Source organism: Oncorhynchus tshawytscha, unplaced genomic scaffold, assembly GCF_018296145.1.
Source record: "Oncorhynchus tshawytscha isolate Ot180627B unplaced genomic scaffold, Otsh_v2.0 Un_contig_4718_pilon_pilon, whole genome shotgun sequence".
Taxonomy (NCBI): domain Eukaryota; kingdom Metazoa; phylum Chordata; class Actinopteri; order Salmoniformes; family Salmonidae; genus Oncorhynchus; species Oncorhynchus tshawytscha.
This window is the reverse complement of record NW_024609507.1, coordinates 101,822-125,922: the sequence shown is the minus strand read 5'-3', so window position 1 is coordinate 125,922 and position 24,101 is coordinate 101,822. Positions and strand designations below refer to the sequence as shown.

The 24,101-nt window shown below is 42.9% G+C and overlaps 1 protein-coding gene and 1 non-coding gene across 2 annotated transcripts in view; one reads left to right on the top strand and one right to left on the bottom strand.

Annotated features, from left to right (window-relative positions):
* Positions 1-77: 77 nt before the first annotated feature.
* The window catches only part of LOC112239463 (probable E3 ubiquitin-protein ligase HERC3), a 40,041-nt gene continuing 16,017 nt past the window's right edge, over positions 78-24,101 (bottom strand). Inside the window, 13 exon segments of the mRNA XM_042315605.1 lie at positions 78-2,016; positions 4,910-5,012; positions 6,016-6,199; positions 13,098-13,180; positions 13,419-13,485; positions 18,052-18,218; positions 20,383-20,485; positions 20,487-20,524; positions 20,805-20,975; positions 21,378-21,467; positions 21,559-21,582; positions 22,000-22,113; positions 22,503-22,666. Coding sequence (XP_042171539.1) covers positions 1,808-2,016; positions 4,910-5,012; positions 6,016-6,199; positions 13,098-13,180; positions 13,419-13,485; positions 18,052-18,218; positions 20,383-20,485; positions 20,487-20,524; positions 20,805-20,975; positions 21,378-21,467; positions 21,559-21,582; positions 22,000-22,113; positions 22,503-22,666 — 1,517 coding nt within the window. The 3' untranslated portion in view covers positions 78-1,807.
* Positions 21,207-21,280, top strand: trnaa-ugc. The gene has a single exon. It is a non-coding gene; the product is annotated as a tRNA-Ala (tRNA).

Below are 24,101 nucleotides of genomic sequence, written 5' to 3'. Positions count from 1 at the left end.
TCATTTATCCACAAGCAAATCCTTATTCCCAGACCAACCTATCAAATAGCTTCTTGATTTAAAACACAACTACAGGACAAGCTGGAATTACGTTTTATTTGTTCAGGGAAAAAATGTCATCCTTTTAGAAGGTACAAAATTAAATATGATAAACTTAACAATCGAGTTACAGATCCACTAATAAGCCCTTATTTGCAAACATTGACCCCATGATTTGGAATTGTCGCCATTACCGTGGTGAAATAAGGAATGAATAGGCTTTTCCCCTAGCCTGGTTGCTGATCGGTTTGTTGTCTTGCCAACAGCTTTAGTCAGCAAAACAGCACATGGATTAAGGACCAGGCTATAATAGAATACACGGAGCCTCCCTCAGGTATTGCCCTAGCTCAGCTTTGAATAAACAAAAGGTCACTGACATTTGTTTTATGTCATTGTCTACACTGAGGGTGGCGAGTTATAATTCAAAATAATAGTAATTATTCCCCTTGGGCAAATTTGTGGCTATTGATGTATTAAAACAAAAGACAAACAAGGAGACCAGTCGTCCCTATAGATAACGACGTTTGTCTTAACCCCAGTTACAGTGGAGAAAGACGTGGCTTAAGAGAAATGGTAGACAATACAATACCTCCATTGGCTGAGACGTTCGGTAATAGGACTGAATAGGCAGAATGCACAGAAAGTTATTTCTATCACTTGCATATCAACACACGATCCAGATACACTTGAGAGAATAGTCATTGAAGTAACGGCCGCGAAACGATGCAGAGATGTTCAGAGTGCAGTGTCCCCTGACCCTCATACAAACGGCATTACATTACTGAGCTGTTCGTTATTGCTAATAACATGACCCAATATAATCTGTTCCTTAAACCTAATCAATGACCCAAGACTAATTCTGCAGGTCAAATCAACCAATCCTAATGTCTTTGGTCCAAATGCTGTGTCATCACAGAAGGAACCGGTGGGAACCATGAACAGATAATCTGTAAATCAACCTATTATCCGCCAGGCCACAAATGTGCACTCATTCTGACATTGAGATGATTTATTCCTAATCTGGGGTTACAGGGATCAAAGAAATGTGGATTAGCTGTATTTGTGTTTTGTTTATAATGTAACGAGTCTTTTTAGCGTTTCCTCTCGACAACATGCACACAGACATTAACATCCATTAAAAAAAAGACACTTCACCAATACTACTGTAATAAAATCACTCCCAACGGCATCGCAATCAAAGAAATATTGATAAATGTAAGATTGAGGACATGTAGGTAACTCCAGTCATTCAGTTAGTCTTTTTAATGTAGAAATAGACTGGTATTGTGGGTATGGCATTAGAATGCCATGTATTTATTGGGCTTGAGTATGGAACTGTCTGCCTGCTGTTCACTCATGTATTAATCTGGTATCATCTGTCCTCAAACTGACCCAAGAACAGCCGTAAAAGACCAGATCCCAGGTAAAGGGCTTCAATGTTCACCTCTGACATGTATAATTTTTCAAATCCCAAAAAACTATTCAATTCAATAAATTATCTTAAAGCAACAAAAAAGCTGGTTTAATTAAAACTGTTCAAGTTATGTACATCGATCTGCATAGAAGACAATTATAACTCAAAATATATCATCTCTTACGGTAAACTGTATAGGGAAAGTGCTATGGAAAAGCAGCCCCCTTCCCACCACCATCCGTCCATCCAGCCACCCCCATTCACAGGGCGTTGTTATTAAAGTACATTAGCATTAGCAGCCATGCTAATTCCCCCTGGGCCTCTAGGGGGAGCCACTGACCCAGCCACTGGGTCTCACACCAGGCTGAAGCCCTCGTACTGCTCCACGGCCTGGGTGAGACGGCGGTGTAGGGTCTCTTTGGTCTGGTAGCGGGGCATGTCCAGCAGGTTGTAGCAGGTGTGGGCCACGGGCAGATAGTGCTCCTCGGCTGACGTGGACTGGATAGAGATGCGGAGGCTCTCCATGCCATGGATGGGGATGCGGTCGCTGCCCGTCAGGAATACTGGGAAAGAGGGGACAGTAAAGGGGAGGGCTAGTGTTAGCATTAGGTATAGTATTATAGTTGAGAGAGGGAGAGATAGCATTAGATGTACAGTATCAGAGGCTGAGAGTACTAATACTCAAGCAGCTTTGTTTCCTTGTAGCTTTAGAAATAGATAGCCAGTGGCTCAAGCTCAATGTTAATTCCCAACACTAGTAAGTGCCTATTTAGACCTTGAGTAAAACTACAGATTGTCATTGTGATAGTTTAACGAGGTGTTGGCTGAGGGCTCTACTCAGTATTTACATAAGAACCGAGGGCTCTCGTATTAATACTTACATAAGAACCGAGGGCTCTACTCAGTATTTACATAAGAACCAAGGGCTCTCGTATTAATACTTACATAAGAACCGAGTGCTCTACTTAGTATTTACATAAGAACCAAGGACTCTACTCAGTATTTACATAAGAACCGAGGGCTCTCGTATTAATACTTACATAAGACTTTACATAAGAACCAAGGGCTCTCGTATTAATACTTAGAAAAGAACCGAGGGCTCTACCTAGTACTTACATATGAACCGAGGGCTCTCGTATTAATACTTAGAAAAGAACCGAGGGCTCTACCTAGTACTTACATAAGAACCGAGGGCTCTCGTATTAATACTTACATAAGAACCGAGGGCTCTACCTAGTACTTACATAATACGAGAGCCCTCGGTTCTTATGTAAGTATTAATACGAGAGCCCTCGGTTCTTAATACTTACATAAGAACCGAGGGCTCTCATATTAATACTTACATAAGACTTACATAAGAACCGAGGGCTCTCGTATTAATACTTACATAAGAACCGAGGGCTCTACTCAGTATTTACATAAGAACCGAGGGCTCTACTCAGTATTTACATAAGAACCGAGGGCTCTCCTATTAATACTTACATAAGAACCGAGGGCTCTACTCAGTATTTACATAAGAACCCGAGGGCTCTCGTATTAATACTTACATAATAACCGAGGGCTCTCGTATTAATACTTACATAAGGACCGAGGGCTCTCGTATTAATACATATTAGTGCCTTGCGAAAGTATTCGGCCCCCTTGAACTTTTAGACCTTTTGCCACATTTCAGGCTTCAAACATAAAGATATAAAACTGTATTTTTTTGTGAAGAATCAACAACAAGTGGGACACAATCATGAAGTGGAACGACATTTATTGGATATTTCAAACTTTTTTAACAAATCAAAAACTGAAAAATTGGGGGGGGCAAAATTATTCAGCCCCCTTAAGTTAATACTTTGTAGCGCCACCTTTTGCTGCGATTACAGCTGTAAGTCGCTTGGGGTATGTCTCTATCAGTTTTGCACATCGAGAGACTGAAATTTTTCCCCATTCCTCCTTGCAAAACAGCTCGAGCTCAGTGAGGTTGGATGGAGAGCATTTGTGAACAGCAGTTTTCAGTTCTTTCCACAGATTCTCGATTGGATTCAGGTCTGGACTTTGACTTGGCCATTCTAACTAACACCTGGAATGTTTATTTTTGAACCATTCCATTGTAGATTTTGCTTTATGTTTTGGATCATTGTCTTGTTGGAAGACAAATCTCCGTCCCAGTCTCAGGTCTTTTGCAGACTCCATCAGGTTTTCTTCCAGAATGGTCCTGTATTTGGCTCCATCCATCTTCCCATCAATTTTAACCATCTTCCCTGTCCCTGCTGAAGAAAAGCAGGCCCAAACCATGATGCTGCCACCACCATGTTTGACAGTGGGGATGGTGTGTTCAGGCTGACGAGCTGTGTTGCTTTTACGCCAAACATAACGTTTTGCATTGTTGCCAAAAAGTTCAATTTTGGTTTCATCTGACCAGAGCACCTTCTTCCACATGTTTGGTGTGTCTCCCAGGTGGCTTGTGGCAAACTTTAAACGACACTTTTTATGGATATCTTTAAGAAATGGCTTTCTTCTTGCCACTCTTCCATAAAGGCCAGATGAGTGCAATATACGACTGATTGTTGTCCTATGGACAGAGTCTCCCACCTCAGCTGTAGATCTCTGCAGTTCATCCAGAGTGATCATGGGCCTCTTGGCTGCATCTCTGATCAGTCTTCTCTGATCAGTCTTCTCCTTGTATGAGCTGAAAGTTTAGAGGGATGGCCAGGTCTTGGTAGATTTGCAGTGGTCTGATACTCCTTCCATTTCAATATTATCGCTTGCACAGTGCTCCTTGGGATGTTTAAAGCTTGGGAAATCTTTTTGTATCCAAATCCGGCTTTAAACTTCTTCACAACAGTATCTCGGACCTGCCTGGTGTGTTCCTTGTTCTTCATGATGCTCTCTGCACTTTTAACGGACCTCTGAGACTATCACAGTGCAGGTGCATTTATACGGAGACTTAATTACAAACAGGTGGATTGTATTTATCATCATTAGTCATTTAGGTCAACATTGGATCATTCAGAGATCCTCACTGAACTTCTGGAGAGAGTTTGCTGCACTGAAAGTAAAGGGGCTGAATAATTTTGCACGCCCAATTTTTCAGTTTTTGATTTGTTGAAAAAGTTTGAAATATCCAATAAATGTTGTTCCACTTCATGATTGTATCCCACTTGTTGTTGATTCTTCACAAAAAAATACAGTTTTATATCTTTATGTTTGAAGCCTGAAATGTGGCAAAAGGTCGTAAAGTTCAAGGGGGCCGAATACTTTCGCAAGGCACTGTACATAAGAACCGAGGGCTCTCGTATTAATACTTACATAAGAACCGAGGGCTCTCGTATTAATACTTACATAAGAACCGAGGGCTCTCGTATTAATACTTAGAAAAGAACCGAGGGCTCTACCTAGTACTTACATAAGAACCGAGGGCTCTACTTAGTACTTACATAAGAACCGAGGGCTCTACTTAGTACTTACATAAGAACCGCTTCTTCTTTTCCAGAGGGAACTCATGGAATACCTCCCAAAACATCCTCACAGTCGGATGAGTGGCTGAATACTCTCCTTTGTAAACCGCATTCTGTAGTAGAAAAGCCAAAACAACATAATATGGTTCTATTATATTAGGGACAGTTATGTAACTGAAGTTGGCCAACTGCTATGATTTGTATAAAGCATTCTACTTGGTCACTATCATTAAGTGTTATTCAGAGTTAGAACATGATTCCTTCATATGTGACAGCCTGTGGAATTCCTCAGAGCTGTGTGTGTGTGTGTGTGTGTGTGTGTGTGTATGTGTGTATGGTGCAGACCCTTTACCTAGCCTAATCTAGCCCCAGCGTTCAAACTTCATACACATTTCCCACATTCTGAGCAGTTCTGTGAAAACACCCCGCTTATGCAAGAGTCCCCATGATGTTGTCAATATCGTGCACACAACACTCGCAGTAAACACAGATCACAGACCCCTGACAATCATCTGAAGACATCAATACGCTACGCTAAAAACAAAACGAATCTAGGAGAAGCCCAGTGTACATTACTTACGGTGACCTTTTTAACTTCCTCCATTAGCCAATGGCTAATCCCCATGCCCTCCCCGGCTCAGCGAGCCAAACATGTACCGACACTCGAACTTGACCAGACAGACTTTCGAACTTCCTGGTTTCTGACTGAAGGGTTTTGTCTAATTGGCTATGCCCTCAGGAACTGCCTGGTCAAGGTTCGTTTTAGTGATGGGTCAACAATTAAAACAATTATTTTGATTAGTTTTGACACTGTGCTTTGCAGTATGGCATCAACTGTTTATATTTCACACCCATTTTGATGTTCTCCGGTAACAGTATGTAGTGTCAACACCAGTGTTTTCCGTGGATGTTTGACTCAGTGATCGACTGCCCTGGGGTGTATTCACTCTTACATTCTCCATCAACTACCATGTAGGGTTAGCTTAGCATTCTCACATTCTCCATCACCCACCATTAGGATTAGCTTAGCATTAGCACTCACATTCTCCATCACCTACCATTAGGGTTAGCTTCGTATCACCTACCATTAGCATGAGCGTTAGCTTTAAAGCTCACCTTCTCCATTTCCTCCCAGTTATAGTTGTTGTTTCCCACCACCATGGCCATAAGCTCGGAGGGCTGGAACAGCGACAGGATCTTCCCACCACACACCTTCAGGAACCCAGAGGAGAAGGCCTGGTACAGCTCGCTCACCGAGTCCCTGAACATGTACTTCAGGTAGGCCTCCACAAACTCCTCCCTGACACAGAGAGAGACACAGACCGACAGACATAACACAAAGAATATTGAGTGGCCATACAGTTAACCATCCCAATTTTGGAGATCCAATCAGTAGTCTGGTTGTAGTGAATAGCCAGAGCCAGCCCTAAACTTTGTGGCCTGTATGCAAACACTCTTGGCAGCAAATAGAAACATTTGACATTTTAATAATTTCCTGCAATTCTACACATTTTGCCATGGGGTGGAGAGAAAGTTTTGCAGTTGTGAAACTAATTTCATGCAATTCTACTATTTAACATGGGACGGAGAGAAAATGTTGTAGTTCTAAAGCCAATTTCTGGCACGTATACACATTTTGCGACGGGGTGGATAGAAACGTTTGCAGTTTCAAAGCGAATTCAGTGATATTCTGCACATTTTGCCATGACTTATGCCATCTTCATATGATTTTTGAGTGAGAGAAATTCCCTGTAACCATTTTCATTTGTTAATGCTTAAACCCCTGCCTGTCTCATGTTGCTGCACTAATACTACACACACACACACACACACACACACACACACACGTGATGTGACAAGCCCCTCCACCTACGGCCATGCCACACAGAGGGGTTGTCAGCCCTAAGATGGCCATCATGGTGAAGACTACATGGCCCATAACCCACTGCTCTACAGGTCAGCTGGCCTGAGTGGCCTCCTTATGGTTTAAATGAATGGTTTCCCCACATGGAGAGCAGCAGGAGCTGCTGAAGACTATCCAAGTGCCATAGAACTGTTTAAACAAAGGACTTTCCTTCAGCTTGATGATTGAATAAGTTGATCATTACTCTATTATTTGATTAACAAGTTTGTTATTAAAATTCATCATACAGGGATGATTTCAGTATTTTGAACATTACATATCTTGAAAATGTGATTGCTGACAAGCAAAACATTTTGGGACTATGTCAACAATGGACAAATACCAAAATATCGTTTTTTGGTGAAATTTTCCTTTGAGGCTGCGAGTGAACATGTTGTTCCTGTGACTGTCAGTATAGCTTCATTCTCATGGCAGGCCTATCCCCTCAGGAAGGGAATAGGGATTTGTGAAGATAGAGAATATCAGTGAGAGCAGCACTAAGCCTGTGTCTCAAATGGCACCCAATTCCCTATATAGTGCACTATTTCAAAGGAAATAGGTTGCCATTTGTGACACAGACTAGCGGTCTCTCCCAGGAGGAGGTGTCACAGGGGAGGTGTTCTGTGTTCTGGAGACACACTCTACTGGGCAGATTGGAGACCCGGAGACCCTTGGCCACTGCACCGGCCAATCAAAACAGATTAAAATAGACCATACATAACCCACCACCATAACCATCTATAATTGAGATCCATGGGACTGAGACACCCATCTTGAATTTAGTCACTATTAAGGGGCTGGGTACTGTGCATTCTGCAATGTGGATTGGAGCTCTACTCATTAATACTTTCATCCTAGTAATAAACAACCATGACAGTTAAAGGATGGGACTATCCTGATTAATTTCTCTCATTTAGTCAGGAACTTAACTGGTAAAGAACTTTATCTTTAAAACAGCACATGACTGGATAGAGAGTCAACTGTGCCCTTGCACATAGGATGTTTAAAACACACACACACACACACACACACAATCTGTCCCTGTGTGAGGTTCCTGTGAGGAGGATAAGATGATGATGGCAGTGTGTGTCAGGCCTGGAGTTCAGCACAGCATGGCCCAGGGAGGATGTGTGAACTCTGTGTAGCAACATGGTTGGCCACCCACCTGATTTCCTGACAGATACTGTAGCAGCCAGCTACAGAGACGTAAGGAGAGCTGCAGGGGAATAGGAACGTTGCTCTTCGGCCTACTCTCCCTTTCTTACTAACACACACGTGGCTAATATACACTCACACACACTGACACAGTCACACTCAAACAGACACACACACACTCCCCAGCCTCTCCCTCCAGAGATTTAACTGACGAGCCCCACAGCCAGAAATAAAAACACTCGATCTGACAAACGGCAATGAGGAATGGGAGCAGGAAACTTGCCATAGCATCTGTGGGCTAAGCTAACCTCCACAACTCCACTCACAATAAACAAACCTCCCTCAGTGTAATGAAGGGGAAAGGTGACTCAACTCATTGTTTCACAGTTTTTCCTGACCATGTGACCTGTCCAGGAAAACTCTGGGCTGCAGTTATAGTCTATAAGTAGGAAAAACTCCTGGAATTATGCTTTCACTTATTTACATTTTAGTAGACGGTCCTATCCACAGCAATAATTAGGGTTAGGTGCCTTGCTCAAGAGTACATTGAAAGATTTTTCACCTAGTCACCTTTCAGTTACTGGTCCTGTGTTCTTAACCACTAGGCTATCTGCCACTTGAAAATTCTAGATATGCCTGCACTTCAAGTCATAACAGACAGCCTTCAAAACGGCCTTCGTAGTCTGACTCTGTTTTGGCAGGATGAATGGGTTAGTTTTTCGCTTGCTCTCTCTCTCTCTGGGTGGAGGCCCTGAGGATTTGGCCCCACGGCCAAATGGCTAGTCAAAGTATAATGAGGATTTGTGGAGAGATGTGGGCTGCTGTTGTTCTGAACCCAATCCCAGCTGGGGACATCCCCATCTGTTCAACACAAGCTTCCAGCACACCCCCATACTGTTACCTCAATGGACTCCTCCATAAGCTGCTCTAAGTCTGTGTCAGTGACACAAGGGCCGCCTCAAAATACAGTGAGCTCCAAAAGTATTGGGACAGCGAAACATTTTTGGTTGTTTTGGCTCTGCACTCTGCTACCCCCCGAAAACAATGCTAACCTCCCATGTTATTGTAATGGTGAGAGGTTAGCATATCTTAATATTTGTACGTCTAACCTTTTCACAATTCATTCAGGATTATCCGTAATCATGTTAGCATCCACATTAATGTAGAGAAACATATTCTATTCGTATTTACAATAAAACTGACTGCAATGACACAATATATTATTTACCATTAATTTCTATTGGTCAAAACAATCTGATACACAACCAAAACAAACTGCAAATGCATCCAACAGGGTACTAGAGACGCAAGCTTGATATAGTGCTAGGAATATGGGGCCAAATACTTAAGTTTTAGCTACTTTAATACACATAAGTGAACTTGTCCCAATACTTTTGGCCTTCTAAGCAGTTCACCCTGACCGCAACCCTCTCGAATTGGGACACTGACTGCGAGCCAGGCTTAATTGCCCAAAATCAGTGCCGACCTCACGAATGCTCTTGTGGCTGAATGGAAGCAAGTCCCTGCAGCAATGTTCCAACATCTAGTGGAAAGCCTTCCCAGAAGAGTGGAGGCTGTTATAGGGGGGACCAACTCCATATTAATGCCCATGCTATTGGAATGAGATGTTGGACGAGCAGGTGACCACATACTTGGAGATAGAATAGTTTAATTATTGTTTATTGACATGTTGTTTATTGATGTGTTTGACGGGTCATCATTGTAAATAAGAATTTGTTTTTAAAATGTGAAATAAAACATGATCTGGGGACCGTGATGTAATAGATAGGAAGAAGCTTACGGTTGCACTGCTGTTTTTAAAGTCAGTGTTGTTGTTATAATGTGATATAGTTATAGTTGGGTAAAAAGTATTTAGTCAGCCACCAATTGTGCAAGTTCTCCCACTTAAAAAGATGAGGCCTGTAATTTTCATCATAGGTACACTTCAACTATGACAGACAAAATGAGAAAAAAATCCAGAAAAATCACATTGTAGGATTTTTAATGAATTTATTTGCAAATTATGGGTGGAAAATAAGTATTTGGTCAATAACAAAAGTTTATCTCAATACTTTGTTATTTACCCTTTGTTGGCAATGACAGAGGTCAAACGTTTTCTGTAAGTCTTCACAAGGTTCTCACACACTGTTGCTAGTATTTTGGCCCATTCCTCCATGCAGATCTCCTCTAGAGCAGTGATGTTTTGGGGCTGTTGCTGGGCAACACGGACCTTCAACTCCCTCCAAAGATTTTCTATGGGGTTGAGATCTGGAGACTGGCTAGGCCACTCCAGGACCTTGAAATGCTTCTTACGAAGCCACTCCTTCGTTGCCCCGGTGGTGTGTTTGGGATCATTGTCATGCTGAAAGACCCAGCCATGTTTCATCTTCAATGCCCTTGCTGATGGAAGGAGGTTTTCACTCAAAATCTCACGATACATGGCCCCATTCATTCTTTCCTTTACACGGATCAGTCGTCCTGGTCCCTTTGCAGAAAAACAGCCCCAAAGCATGATGTTTCCACCCCCATGCTTCACAGTACGTATGGTGTTCTTTGGATGCGACTCAGCATTCTTTGTCCTCCAAACACAACGAGTTGAGTTTTTACCAAAAAGTTCTATTTTGGTTTCATCTGACCATATGACATTCTCCCAATCTTCTTCTGGATCATCCAAATGCTCTCTAGCAAACTTCAGACGGGGCTGGACATGTACTGGCTTAAGCAGGGGGACACGTCTGGCACTGCAGGATTTGAGTCCCAGGCGGCGTAGTATGTTACTGATGGTAGGCTTTGTTACTTTGGTCCCAGCTCTCTGCAGGTCATTCACTAGGTCCCCCTGTGTGGTTCTGGGATTTTTGCTCACCGTTCTTGTGATCATTTTGACCCCACGGGGTGAGATCTTGCGTGGAGCCCCAGATCGAGGGAGATTATCAGTGGTCTTGTATGTCTTCCATTTCCTAATAATTGCTCCCACAGGTGATTTCTTCTAACCAAGATGCTTACCTATTGCAGATTCAGTCGTCCCAGGCTGGTGCAGGTCTACAATTTTGTTTCTGGTGTCCTTTGACAGCCCCAAGGTGTCTGCAGCATTGTGACGTATTTGTAGGCATATCATTGGAAGATTGACCATAAGAGACTACATTTACCAGGTGTCTGCCTGGTGTCTTCCGTCGAAATTGGTGCGTAATCTCCAGCTGCATGTATTTTCCCATGTGATTCAGAGGAGAAACCAAACTGCCAGGAATGACTTATCATCGAATAGATATGTGAAAAACACCTTGAGGATTGATTCTAAACAACGTTTGCCATGTTTTTGTCGATATTATGGAGTTAATTTGGAAAAAAGTTCGGCGTTTTGATGACTGAATTTTCGGGGGGTTTTCTCAGCCAAACGTGATGAACAAAACGGAGTGATTTCTCCTACACAAATCATCTTTTTGGAAAAACGGAACATTTGCTATCTAACTGAGAGTCTCCTCATTGAAAACTTCCGAAGTTCTTCAAAGGTAAATGATTTTATTTGAATGCTTTTCTTGTTTTTGTGAAAATGTTGCCTGCTGAATGCTAGGCTTAATGCTATGCTAGCTATCAATACTCTTACACAAATGCTTGTTTTGCTATGGTTGAAAAGCATATTTGGAAAATCTGAGATGACAGTGTTGTTAACAAAAGGCTAGGCTTGAGTTCATTTGCGATTTTCATGAATAGTTAACGTTGCGTTATGCTAATGAGCTTGAGGCTATACTTAAGATCCCGGATACGGGATTGCTCGTCGCAACAGGTTAAAGTGGAAAACCAAACTACAGGCTGATCCAACGTTGATGTAATGTCCTTAAAACAAGTCAAAATGAGGCTCAGTAGTGTGTGTGACCTCCACGTGCCTGTATGACTTCCCTACAACGCCTGGGCATGCTCCTGATGAGGTGGCGGATGGTCTCCTGATGGTCTTCTCCCAGACCTGGACTAAAGCATCATGAAGCGAGACATGATGTCCCAGATGTGCTCAATTGGATTCAGGTCTGGGGAATGGGCGGGCCAGTCCATAGCATCAATGCCTTCCTCTTGCAGGAACTGCTGACACACTCCAGCCACATGAGGTCTAGCATTGTCTTGCATTAGGAGGAACCCAGGGCCAACCGCACCAGCATATGGTCTCACAAGGGGTCTGAGGATCTCATCTCGGTACCTAATGGCAGTCAGGCTACTGGCGAGCACATGGAGGGCTGTGCGGCCCCCCAAAGAAATGCCACCCCACGACTGACCCACCGCCAAACCAGTCATGCTGGAGGATGTTGCAGGCAGCAGAACGTTCTCCACGGCGTCTCCAGACTCTGTCACTTCTGTCACGTGCTCAGTGTGAACCTGCTTTCATCTGTGAAGAGCACAGGGCACCAGTGGCGAATTTGCCAATCTTGGTGTTCTCTGGCTAATGCCAAACGTCCTGCACGGTGTTGGGCTGTATAAGCACAACCCCGACCTGTGGACGTCGGGCCCTCATACCACCCTCATGGAGTCTGTTTCTGACCGTTTGAGCAGACACATGCACATTTGTGGCCTGCTGGAGGTCATTTTGCAGGGCTCTGGCAGTGCTCCTCCTGCTCCTCCTTGCACAAAGGCGGAGGTAGCGGTCCTGCTGCTGGGTTGTTGCCCTCCTACGGCCTCCTCCACGTCTCCTGATGTACTGGCCTGTCTCCTGGTAGCGCCTCCATGCTCTGGACACTACGCTGACAGACACAGCAATCCTTCTTGCCACAGCTCGCATTGATGTGCCATCATGGATGAGCTGCACTACCTGAGCCACTTGTTGTGTGGGTTGTAGACTCCGTCTCATGCTACCACTAGAGTGAAAGCACCGCCAGAATCAGCCAGGAAGCATAGGAACTGAGAAGTGGTCTGTGGTCACCCCCTGCAGAACCACTCCTTTATTGGGGGTGTCTTGCTAATTGCCTATAATTTCCACCTGTTGTCTATTCCATTTGCACAACAGCATGTGACATTTATTGTCAATCAGTGTTGCTTCCTAAGTGGACAGTTTGATTTCACAGAAGTGTGATTGACTTGGAGTTACATTGTGTTGTTTAAGTGTTCTCTTTATTTTTTGAGAAGTGTGTATATATATATATAAATAAAGGGGCCCCACCTGTTGTTCTTGTCCACAGTGATGCGGTCTCCTCCAGGGATAAGCTCCTTAACTTCCGTCAGACCATAGTACTCTCTGGTGATCTGGGATGGACACAGTGGGGGGTTAGATATCATCCAGTCAGGCAACTAAATATCATCCATTTCTACTGCAGAATCTGATTTGGCATCTGAATGTTGTGAAGATCTTTCTGTACAGTCATCTTTTAAATGGGTAATGACGTAGTGTTTCAGGAGGGAAGTGGGTTTATGTTTTGTTTGGGGTTCAGACATCTCCAAGAGTTGGCACAATTCACAACAGGGGGGCCCTGTGAGGACTTACAGCAAAGTTGAGACAAAATGTCTCCTCAACGTCATCTTCCTCATGGTCCAGGAGCTGTTGTAAACTCCTAGAGAGAGAAAGAGAGACGTTTTCACTAACACATGACCGTAGAGAATGTAAGTTCTGTCTCACTATGCTGGAAAAATAAAGAGACGAGGGCAAGCGAGAGAGAGGGGGAACGCAAGACAGAGAAATAGAAGACCAATGTCATCCTCATCAAAATTCCTCCCACATAGCTGCGTCTTGAGGTAAAGACTCAGCCAGCACACTTTTCATCACTGACATGGACAGCATCCCTCCCTGGCAGCCTCAGCCATCGCTAAAGACTTTCTCCCTAACCTAGCTGGGGATAACACACTCTCCATTTTAAGGCCTCTGCCCTCAGTAGCATTTAGTGACATCGCTAACGTCACATTTTATCGCTTACCCTGGTGGCCAGCTGTGTTCTGTCCCCAATGCACCTGGATTATCTAGGATAGAACAGAAGAGGGAACAACAAGGCTTCCTGTAGCACTAGCCTGTTTGTGCGCTAACGCTAGCGGCTAATAATAGGCAGTAATGGAGAATGTTGGCTATGCTAATTCTAACAGCTAATAGACAGTGATTGAGAATGGGGGCTACACTAATGCTCGTAGCCAATAATAGACACTGATGAAGAATAGGGGCTATGCTATGCTAACGCTAGGAGCTAATAATAGACAGTGATGGAGAATGGGGGCTATACTATGTTAATGCTGGGAGACAATAACAGACCGTGAGTGATGGAGAGTGTGGGAGGAGGACTACGCTAAGCTATGCTTGCTAGGGAGAAGCTAGCCAACCCTAACACAACACAGGAAGTATGCATGGAGTAACAGTGCCAGGGATAGGGTGCCAAGGGGAAAATAAACTCCTCGTTCTCTCCAGACCCAAAGGGCAGCCAAGTGGGATGTCTCACATTCTGTTGAAGTTGGAGGGAGGATGGGAGTATGCTGCCTTGCTTTGTATGGGCTGTGTATTGGAGTGGTGTTCTTACAGGTTGTAGAGTTGAGTTTTTCTGCACAAAGTACTCTGAACTACAGTAGTCTGTGAAGTAGGTACAGTTGAAGTCAGAAGTTTACATACACCTTAGCCAAATTCATTTAAACTTAGTTTTTCACAATTCCTGACATTTAATCCTAGTACAAATTCAGTCTTAGGTCAGTTAGGATCACCACTTTATTTTAAGAATGTGAAATGTCAGAACAATTAGTAGAGAGAATGATTTACTTCAGCTTGTATTTCTTTCATCACATTCCCAGTGTGTCAGAAGTTTTCATACACTCAATTAGCATTTGGTAGCATTGCCTTTAAATTGTTTAACTTGGGTCAAACATTTTGGGTAGCCTTCCACAAGCTTCCCACATTAAGTTGGGTGAATTTTGGCACATTCCTCCTGACAGAGCTGGTGTAACCGAGTCAGGTTTGTAGGACTCCTTGCTCACGCACACGTTTTCAGTTCTGCCCACAAATTTTCTATAGGATTGAGGTCAGGGCTTTGTGATGGCCACTCCAATACCTGGACTTTGTTGTCCTTAAGTCATTTTGCCACAACTTTGGAAGTATGCTTGGGGTCATTGTCCATTTGGAAGACCCATTTGCGACCAAGCTTTAACTTCCTGACTGATGTCTTGAGATGTTGCTTCAATATATCCACATCATTTTCCTGCCTCATGATGCCATCTATTTTGTGAAGTGTACCAGTCCCTCTTGCAGCAAAGCACCCCCACAACATGATGCTGCCACCCCATGCTTCAAGGTTGGGATGGTGTTCTTCAGCTTGCAATCCTCCCCCTTTTTCCTCCAAACATAACAATGGTCATTATGGCCAAACAGTTATATTTTTGATTCATCAGACCAGAGGACATTTCTCCAAAAAGTACGATCTTTGTCCTCATGTGCAGTTGCAAACCGTAGTCTGTCTTTTTTATGGCGGTTTTGGAGCAGTGGAGCAGTCTTGGGTTTTGATTTTCCCATGATTTCAAGCAAAGAGGCACTGAGTTTTAAAGTAGGCCTTGAAATACATACACAGATACACCTCCAATTGACTCAAATGATGTCAATTAGCCAATTAGAAGCTTCTAAAGCCATGACATAATTTTCTGGAATTTTCCAAGCTGTTTAAAAGGCACAGTCAACTTAGTGTATTTAAACTTCTGACCCACTGGAATTATGATACAGTGAATTGAAATAATCTGTCTGTAAACAATTGTTGGAAAATTTTACTTGTGTCATGCACAAAGTAGCTGTCCTAACCGACTTGCCAAAACTATAGTTTGTTAACAAGAAATATGTGGAGTTGTTGAAAAACAAGTTTTAATGACTCCAACCTAAGTGTGTGTAAACATCCGACTTCAACTGTATTTGATATCCAGTCATCTTTGGGCTCCCGAGTGGCGCAGGGGTCTAAGGCACTGCATCTCAGTGCTAGAGGCGTCAATACAAACACCCTGTTTCGAATCCAGGCTGTATCACAACCAGCCGTGATTGGGAGTCCCATAGGGCGGTGCACAATTGGCCCGGGTTTGGCCGGGGTAGGCCGTCATTGTAAATAAGAATTTGTTCTTAACCGACTTGCCTAGTTAAATACATTTAAAAAAATCTTATTTAAACTAAGAGTACTAGGAGTACACAGAAATACTTGAGTAAAGAAACACCCCAAATGACTAACCAACTGTCATTAATTTCTCTTCCTTCATTTCTTCACCACCACTTAGTTCAAAACCCACAGCTGTGTCGACTCTCTACTGCCTCGGTCTTAAGTGTACCCAAAAGTCAAGCCAAGAAAGCAACACAACCCATGACAAAACAACAAGACACTATTCATCGTCTGGGTTGTTTTGTGGCCCAACACTCCCGAGGGAGCCAACTCCTTAAAGAAAGCTGTCTTTTACTGTGACACGCTCAAGGGCCGATGCACTGCCCTAATTGTAGCCCTCGGACTGGTAATCTAAGGATAAAAAGCTTCAGCACCAAACTCCGGGCCATCTGCAGACAATTAGACCCTAGGCCAACCGCTGGGTTATGTACAGTAAGTACAGTGCCTTCAGAAAGTATTCACACCCATAGACTCTTTCCACATTTTTTGTGTTACAGCCTGAATATAAATGTATTATATTGAGATTTTGTGTCACTGCCCTATACACAATAACGCCAAAGTGGATTTTTAAAAAATGTTTACAAATTAATAAAAAATTAAAAGCTGAAATATCTTGAGTCAACAAGTATCCAACCCATTTGTTATGGCAAACCTAAATGTGCTTGACAAGTCACATAATAAGTTGTATGGACTCGTGTCCATGCAACTTACTATTATTGCACACTTAGTGTTTGTGATTTTTGAATGACTACCTCATCTCTGTACCCCACACATACAAACAATTGTAAGGTTGCTCAGTCAAGCAGTGAATTTCAAACACAGATTCAACCACAAACACCAGAGGTTTTCCAGATTGAAAAAAGAAAAAGATGTTTGAGCATGGTGAAGTTATTAATTGCACTTTGGATGGTGTATTAATACACCCATTCACAACAAAGATACAGGCGTCCTTCCTAACTCAGTTGCAGGAGAGGAAAGAAACAGCACAGGGATTTCACCATTAGGTTAATGGTGACTAAAAGAGTTACAGAGTTTAATGGCTGTGATAGTTTTCTCCTGAGGATGGATCAACCACATTGTAGTTATTCCACAATACTAACCTAAATGACAGAGTGAAAAGGAAGCCAGGGCAGAATACATGCATCCTGTTTGCAAAAAGGCACTAAAGTAATACTGCAAAAAATGTGGCAAAGAAATTAACCTTATGTCTTGTATACAAAGTGCTATGTTTGTGGCAAATCTAACACAACACATCACTGAGTACCACATTTTTAAGCATGGTGGTGGCTGCACCATGTTATGAGTATGCTTGTCAATGATATTGAATGTTCCTGAGTGGCCTAGTCACAGTTTTTACTCATAAATCGGTTTGAAAGTCTATGCCAAGACTTGAAAATGGCTGTCTAGCGATGATCAACAACCAACTTGACAGAGCTTGAATTTTTTAAAGAATAATGTGCAAATATTGTGCAATCCGTGTGCAAAGCTCTTAGACTTACTCAGAAAGACTCACAGCTGTAAATCGCTGACACAGCGATTACAGCAGAGACAAACAATCTCCTCCTGGATCAAGATCCCTGCTGCCTAAATTTGTTTTGTGCATTTGAAAAGAAACAGTGTGCACTGCCAGTAATACCATATACCCTAGTATGGTACAGGAACGGTATGAAGATCTGGATGCTGCCCAACCCTAAGCCCAACACTCAATTATTGCCTTCTGAAGAGATGTTGAGTTCACACAACGTGTTCAAATAAGGAGGGAAGGGGGAATTTAAAAAATAAACCCAGAATGAAATCTCTCCGCACCCAAGACGAAAATACATTTATACAAACAGCATGGACAATCAATATACCTAATGGCAGTAGAAAGATTGTGTTCAATACTAAGTTGTTTTTAATGAATGAAGAACACTCACTTTCCATGTAGAACCTTTAACAAGATGTGGCTAGGGGGAGTTAGCATGCAAGTCCATCCCAGCCTAGAGGCCTCGTGGCTGGGCTATGAATTCACATTACCTGCCCTCTGTGGGCGACAGCTCCTTGAGGTCCTCCAGAGTGGGTGCTACGCCCAGTAGCTTCTTGTAAAGGACCAGGGGGAAGTGGAGGTCCACCACGGTGCTGTTATAGATGGCCAGCCCACAAATGATCCCTATCAGATTGAACCAGTTGTACTCCACAAAACACTGGGCAGAAACAGAGAGAGACGACACAACAAGGAAGTTAAGTAGAGAGGCACTGCTTTGTTGGGTGCATAGCAATAGTCTTAAAAGGCGCCCTCTTCTTGTTGCTCTTTCCTCACTGATCAGAAAATACAGGAGGTGGAAGAAACAAGAGAAGCCTACTGAAATGGTTCATCAGTATTAAGAGAGTAAAAAACAAAAGGACTTGAAACTATTGAGATGTACATCTTGTTTTTGATGGAAATGTAGGCTGGCATACCACCAAAGGTCTGTTTTTAAATCCAAACCAAGATTTAATTTGTTTTTATTCAACCACTTCATTCAATAATGTTCACCAACTGGGAAATGTATGACTGGGCTACTCAGAATTGTTGTTGATTCATTACGCATGTGTTTCTGATTAAAACTACAAGTTACATATGAATAATTACCTATTATGCCTTCCTAACAAAATATTGTTGATGAACCCTACAAACCTATTCTGAGGCCATTCAGCTTCATTTTGTTGTTATAGACCTGTTTGAGTTCCTCCTTCAAATCACTACTGTCAATTGCGAGTGTCAAAGGGTTTTGACATTCATTAATATTCCCACGACCCAGGGTGCTATTTTGTATACGTGAGTGAACGTTCCCGATGTCGCCTTGCCTCGCATGGGTGTCCCTTTTCCTGGAAAAACGCTGACCTACGCCAACTCACTCCGATAGGAAGGCTCTCATTACATAAGCGGTTCATATTTCAATACAATAATTATTTCTACCCTCAACAAACCACAACAAATATGACCTTTCTGGCCTAGTGGCATGTCCCTTCACACAATAGAATGTATCCAACTTACAGCACAATGGCCAGGCCACACAGCCAAGCCTGGGTCGGGGGTTAACAAAGGTCATTGAAATACAGACAAAAGACGTTACGAGACACCGGTAAACACTCAGGTAACCAAGACCAACCGTGTCTATTCAGAGCATTTGGAAATATTTTGAAACGTTGTTTGTGACCTTGTTCGGCTTTGAAAATGCATAATGTTGTTTAGATTTAGAAGATAATGAAATGGACCCTTCTGACATGTTGAGGCGGTTGGCTGGCTTCCAGAACATGAGTAGAAGAGATTTGACAACTAATATGACCTTGGTGTTGCTTCATACAATAGATAGGGTCTGTGGCCCAAATGGCATAGAGCCCTATATAGGGAATAGTGGGCCAATTAGGATGCATGTCAGACAGACTAACATTGGTTTTCTACAAAGAGCCAATTCTATGATGTCACAGTACCCCATTAACAGTTAGACATGTTTTATTGTCATTACTGTAAAAGAGAATGTGTTCTTACCTGGAGACATAAAAAAACAGTTATTCAATAGACTACTACACTGTTCGCTTGCAACACTTCCCTTTTTTATTTTGTTCCTCTAGCAACCGTTGCCAAGGTCAGTGAAGGCATTTAATACACTTCTCTTGAATCATGTACTATACTCCAACGCACTTGCAAGAAATATTTAATTCTACGTCCCTTTTCGAGTACAGTGTTATTTATTTAGCATTTTATTTTTTTTACACAGAATTATGAGTAACATCAGCACTATATTTAAGCAATAAGGCACCTCGGCGGGTTGTGGTATATGGCCAATATACCACGGCTAAGGGCTGTTCTTTGCACGATGTAATGCGAAGGTGCCTTATTGCTATTATAAACTGGTTACTAATGTAATTAGAACAGTAAAAATACATGTTCGGTCATACCCGTGGTATACGGTCTGATATATCACAGCTGTCAGCCAATCAGCATTCAGGGCTCAAACCACCCAGTTTATAATTACAGTTAGATATGTTCAGTTATCAACATTTGTTAGTGTTAGTGTTGTGCAGTGTGAATGGTTCACGGTTTTATTATATCATGTTATGAATGCCATCAGCCCTATATGTACAGTAAGATCGTGGTTAGTTGTACAGTGTTGTGAAGTAGAAGCGGTCACACAGGAGGTTGGTGGCACCTTAATTGGGGAGGACGGGCTCGTGGTAATGGCTGGTGAGGAATAGGTGGAATGGTATCAAATACATTAAACACATGGTTTCCTTGTGTTTGATGCGATTCCATTTGCTCTGTTCCAGCCATTGTTATGAGCCGTCCTTCCCTCAGCAGCCTCCACTGAGTGGTACATGACTCACTTTATCAGAGAACCAGAGCAGGTTGGACTGGGTGTACTGGGTGAACATGCCGTACACAGGGTCCATCAGCTCCTTCAACAGCAGTAGGAAGAACTCCTTGGTTACCCCCTGCATCCACCGCCTCCTCCCCATCAAAGATCACCTAGAGGGGGAGAGAGGGCCTTAGTTCCTGTAATTAAAGTGGCACTAACTGAGCCCAAATACTCTGTCAATCACTTTCTCATTTTCAAGTGATATGGCCTTAGATCCTGTAATTCAAGTGGCACTAACAACAGTGTGCAGCCGTTGACAAACAATTGATGATTGGTGGTGTTATCTTATTTCTCTTTGATTACAAAGATCTCTCCTAAAAAAAATCTTTCCATGTCTATTTACGACACACTACATGACCTTTGTCGCCCTGAGAGGTGCTGAACTCAGACCTTGAGGGGCTTCTTGAGGTCGACGTCAGAGTAGATGGTGAGCTCTCTCAGCGCGTCGCTCACTAAGTGGTCCCTGCGTACGTGGAGCACCAGGAAGGGGTTCCGTGCCAGGAGGGGTTCCAGCGTCAGCAGCATGAAAACGTTATGCATGTTGGCCCCGCTCACCGCCATCTTGGAAAAGGTCACAGACAGGGGAAATAATATGTGTAGCAGAGATGGAAATTATATCTTTTTTCTTTTTTTACATCAAGTGTTTAAAAAAAAGACAAGTGCAATTAAATGGTCTCCAAGGGACATGATTCATTCTTACATTGTCGATAAAAACAAGTTATTTTATCACGGCAAATGTCAACATAAATCAGTTTCAAACTTTGAGTTAACAGTGGAAACTTTTATATAACGGTCCCGTGTGGCTCAGTTGGTAGAGCATGGCACTTGCAATGCCAGGGTTGTGGGTTCGATTCCCACAAGGGACTATTACTAATGAAAATGTATGCACTCACTACTATAAGTCACTCTGTGCCAGAGCATCTGTAAAAATGTACATATATATTTTCCAATCCTGGCTGTTACCTGCATCTGTAGCTCAGCGTCAGTTTGCAGCATGGTGGTCTTGGCTTGGGCGTTCAGTATGAATGGGTAGGCACATAAAGTCACTGAGCTCTGAATGGATGAAAAGAGAAACGTTATCGTTTGAAGAGCATATAGATAACGTGGCATTTACACTCATTTGATTAGAAAATGGCCTGTATACCTGTACTGCTGGTGTTCTCATTTTCTGAAAAACAAAATTATAATCATCAACTCAGTTTTGTCCAAATTACCCATGAAAAGTACATTGTAGAGGATCATAACAGTGTATTCAGATTGACAGCTGGTGGCAGGGGCATAGCTGTCTAGCTATTCCAGTTTACTGAGACATTGGCCATAGCTACAAGGCACAAAGGTGAAAATATGAGGGTGGGGACAACAAAGTCTCTGTGCTCTTCCTAGAAAGGGCCTACACAGTTCGACAGATTCTACTATGCAGGGAGAAAGAGGGAGGGAAGAGGGGTAGGGGCTAGGGGGCTCGTCTGTGAGAGTAGCATCCCATTGGATTAGGATGAGAATTAGATAATTGGACACACACACACCAAATTCCACAGGACGACATCGTCACAAGAGAGAGAGAGACGTAGAGATCTCCAGTACTCACAATCTCTGCTTTACTCAGAAACCACTTGAGGTAGTCTTCCTGGATGTCCACCAGGGTGGTGATGTCAGGGATATAGAAGCGGTTGTACTCCACATGCCCGGCCTTCAGGTTAACCTGGACACACACAGCAGCACAACAGCTCTGCTCAGAACACACACACTCATCATTATGATTGTTTACCTTTCTTTTATACCAGGAAGTCTCTTGCGGTTTGATACATTTATATATAAAAGGATATCATGCATACTTGATATTTTCCCACAATTCTGTAAACTTATTTTTTGCATTACCGACATTCTTTAAAAAAAGGACAACTCATGTGTTCCTAACCTAAGGATCCTAGTCGCACAGTAGACCTATGTTTAAGGACGGGAATCATAACACCTCTTGAAGTTTCTTCACAAGCTTAGTATAAAACTTTAACTTGTGAAGTATCTAGAGAAACTTTTATGTAAAGAATGAGCTACTGAAGTTTCCCCATGATCATTAGCAGGAAATGTTACCTTATGAAGTTTCTCTAGAAGCTTTAGCGTGGCACTGGTATAGTTTTCTAGGAAGACAGGGACGAGCAGGGCCTTTCCTCCGGTTAACAGGAACACCACGATGCTCTTATACATGTCCACCAGCCTGGAGAACACACCGCCGTCCACGAGGCACCACCAGTTATCTGCAGGGATCCAGAATATAACACACCACCAGTTATCTGCGGGGATCCAGAACACACCACCAGTTATCTGCGGGGATCCAGAATATAACACACCACCAGTTATCTGCGGGGATCCAGAATATAACACACCACCAGTTATCTGCGGGGATCCAGAATATAACACACCACCAGTTATCTGCGGGGATCCAGAATATAACACACCACCAGTTATCTGCGGGGATCCAGAATATAACACACCACCAGTTATCTGCGGGGATCCAGAATATAACACACCACCAGTTATCTTATCTGCGGGGATCCAGAATATAACACACCACCAGTTATCTGCGGGGATCCAGAATATAACACACCACCAGTTATCTGCGGGGACCACCACCAGTTATCTGCGGGGATCCAGAATATAACACACCACCAGTTATCTGCGGGGAGAATATAACACACCACCAGAATATAACACACCACCAGTTATCTGCGGGGATCCAGAATATAACACACCACCAGTTATCTGCATCCAGGGATCCAGAATATAACACACCACCAGTTATCTGCGGGGATCAGAATATAACACACCACCAGTTATCTGCGGGGATCCAGAATATAACACACCACCAGTTATCTCCAGAATATAACACACCACCAGGGGGGATCCAGAATATAACACACCACCAGTTAACACACCACCAGTTATCTGTGGGGATCCAGAATATAACACACCACCAGTTATCTACAGGGATCCAGAATATAACACACCACCAGGGGATCCAGAATATAACACACCACCAGTTATCTGCGGGGATCAGAATATAACACACCACCAGTTATCTGCGGGGATCCAGAATATAACACACCACCAGTTATCTGCGGGGATCCAGAATATAACACACCACCAGTTATCTACGGGCATCCAGAATATAACACACCACCAGTTATCTATGGGATACAAAAAAACAAGACAACACATCACATTCCAGCATCTTTTAAAGGAAACCTGCAGTGACACTGCATATTTAAAAGTATGACAGAAGTGCCATGTGATGCACGGTACACATGAAGTGTATACCATTATGACAGTTGTATAACTGCCATTTTCCTGGGACTGACTGTGCAGTATGGAGAAAGAGTATTTGTGGTAGACTGAGGTGTACAGGGTATACAGTATCTGTTCAGCACATTTGTGTGCATGAGGGTATTTGTCTGTGCGCCGGTGTACCTGCATGCTTCGTAAACAACAAGTGTGGACTAACAGTGAAATGCTTACTTACGGCCCTTCCCAACAACGCAGAGAGAAAAATAAAATAACAAATAATAGAAAGATAACCCCAGGAGTAAAAATACAATGAGTAACGATAACTTGGCTATAAACACAGGGTACCAGTACCGAGTCGATGTGCAGGGATACAGGGTAATTGAGGTAGATATGTACATATACAGTTGA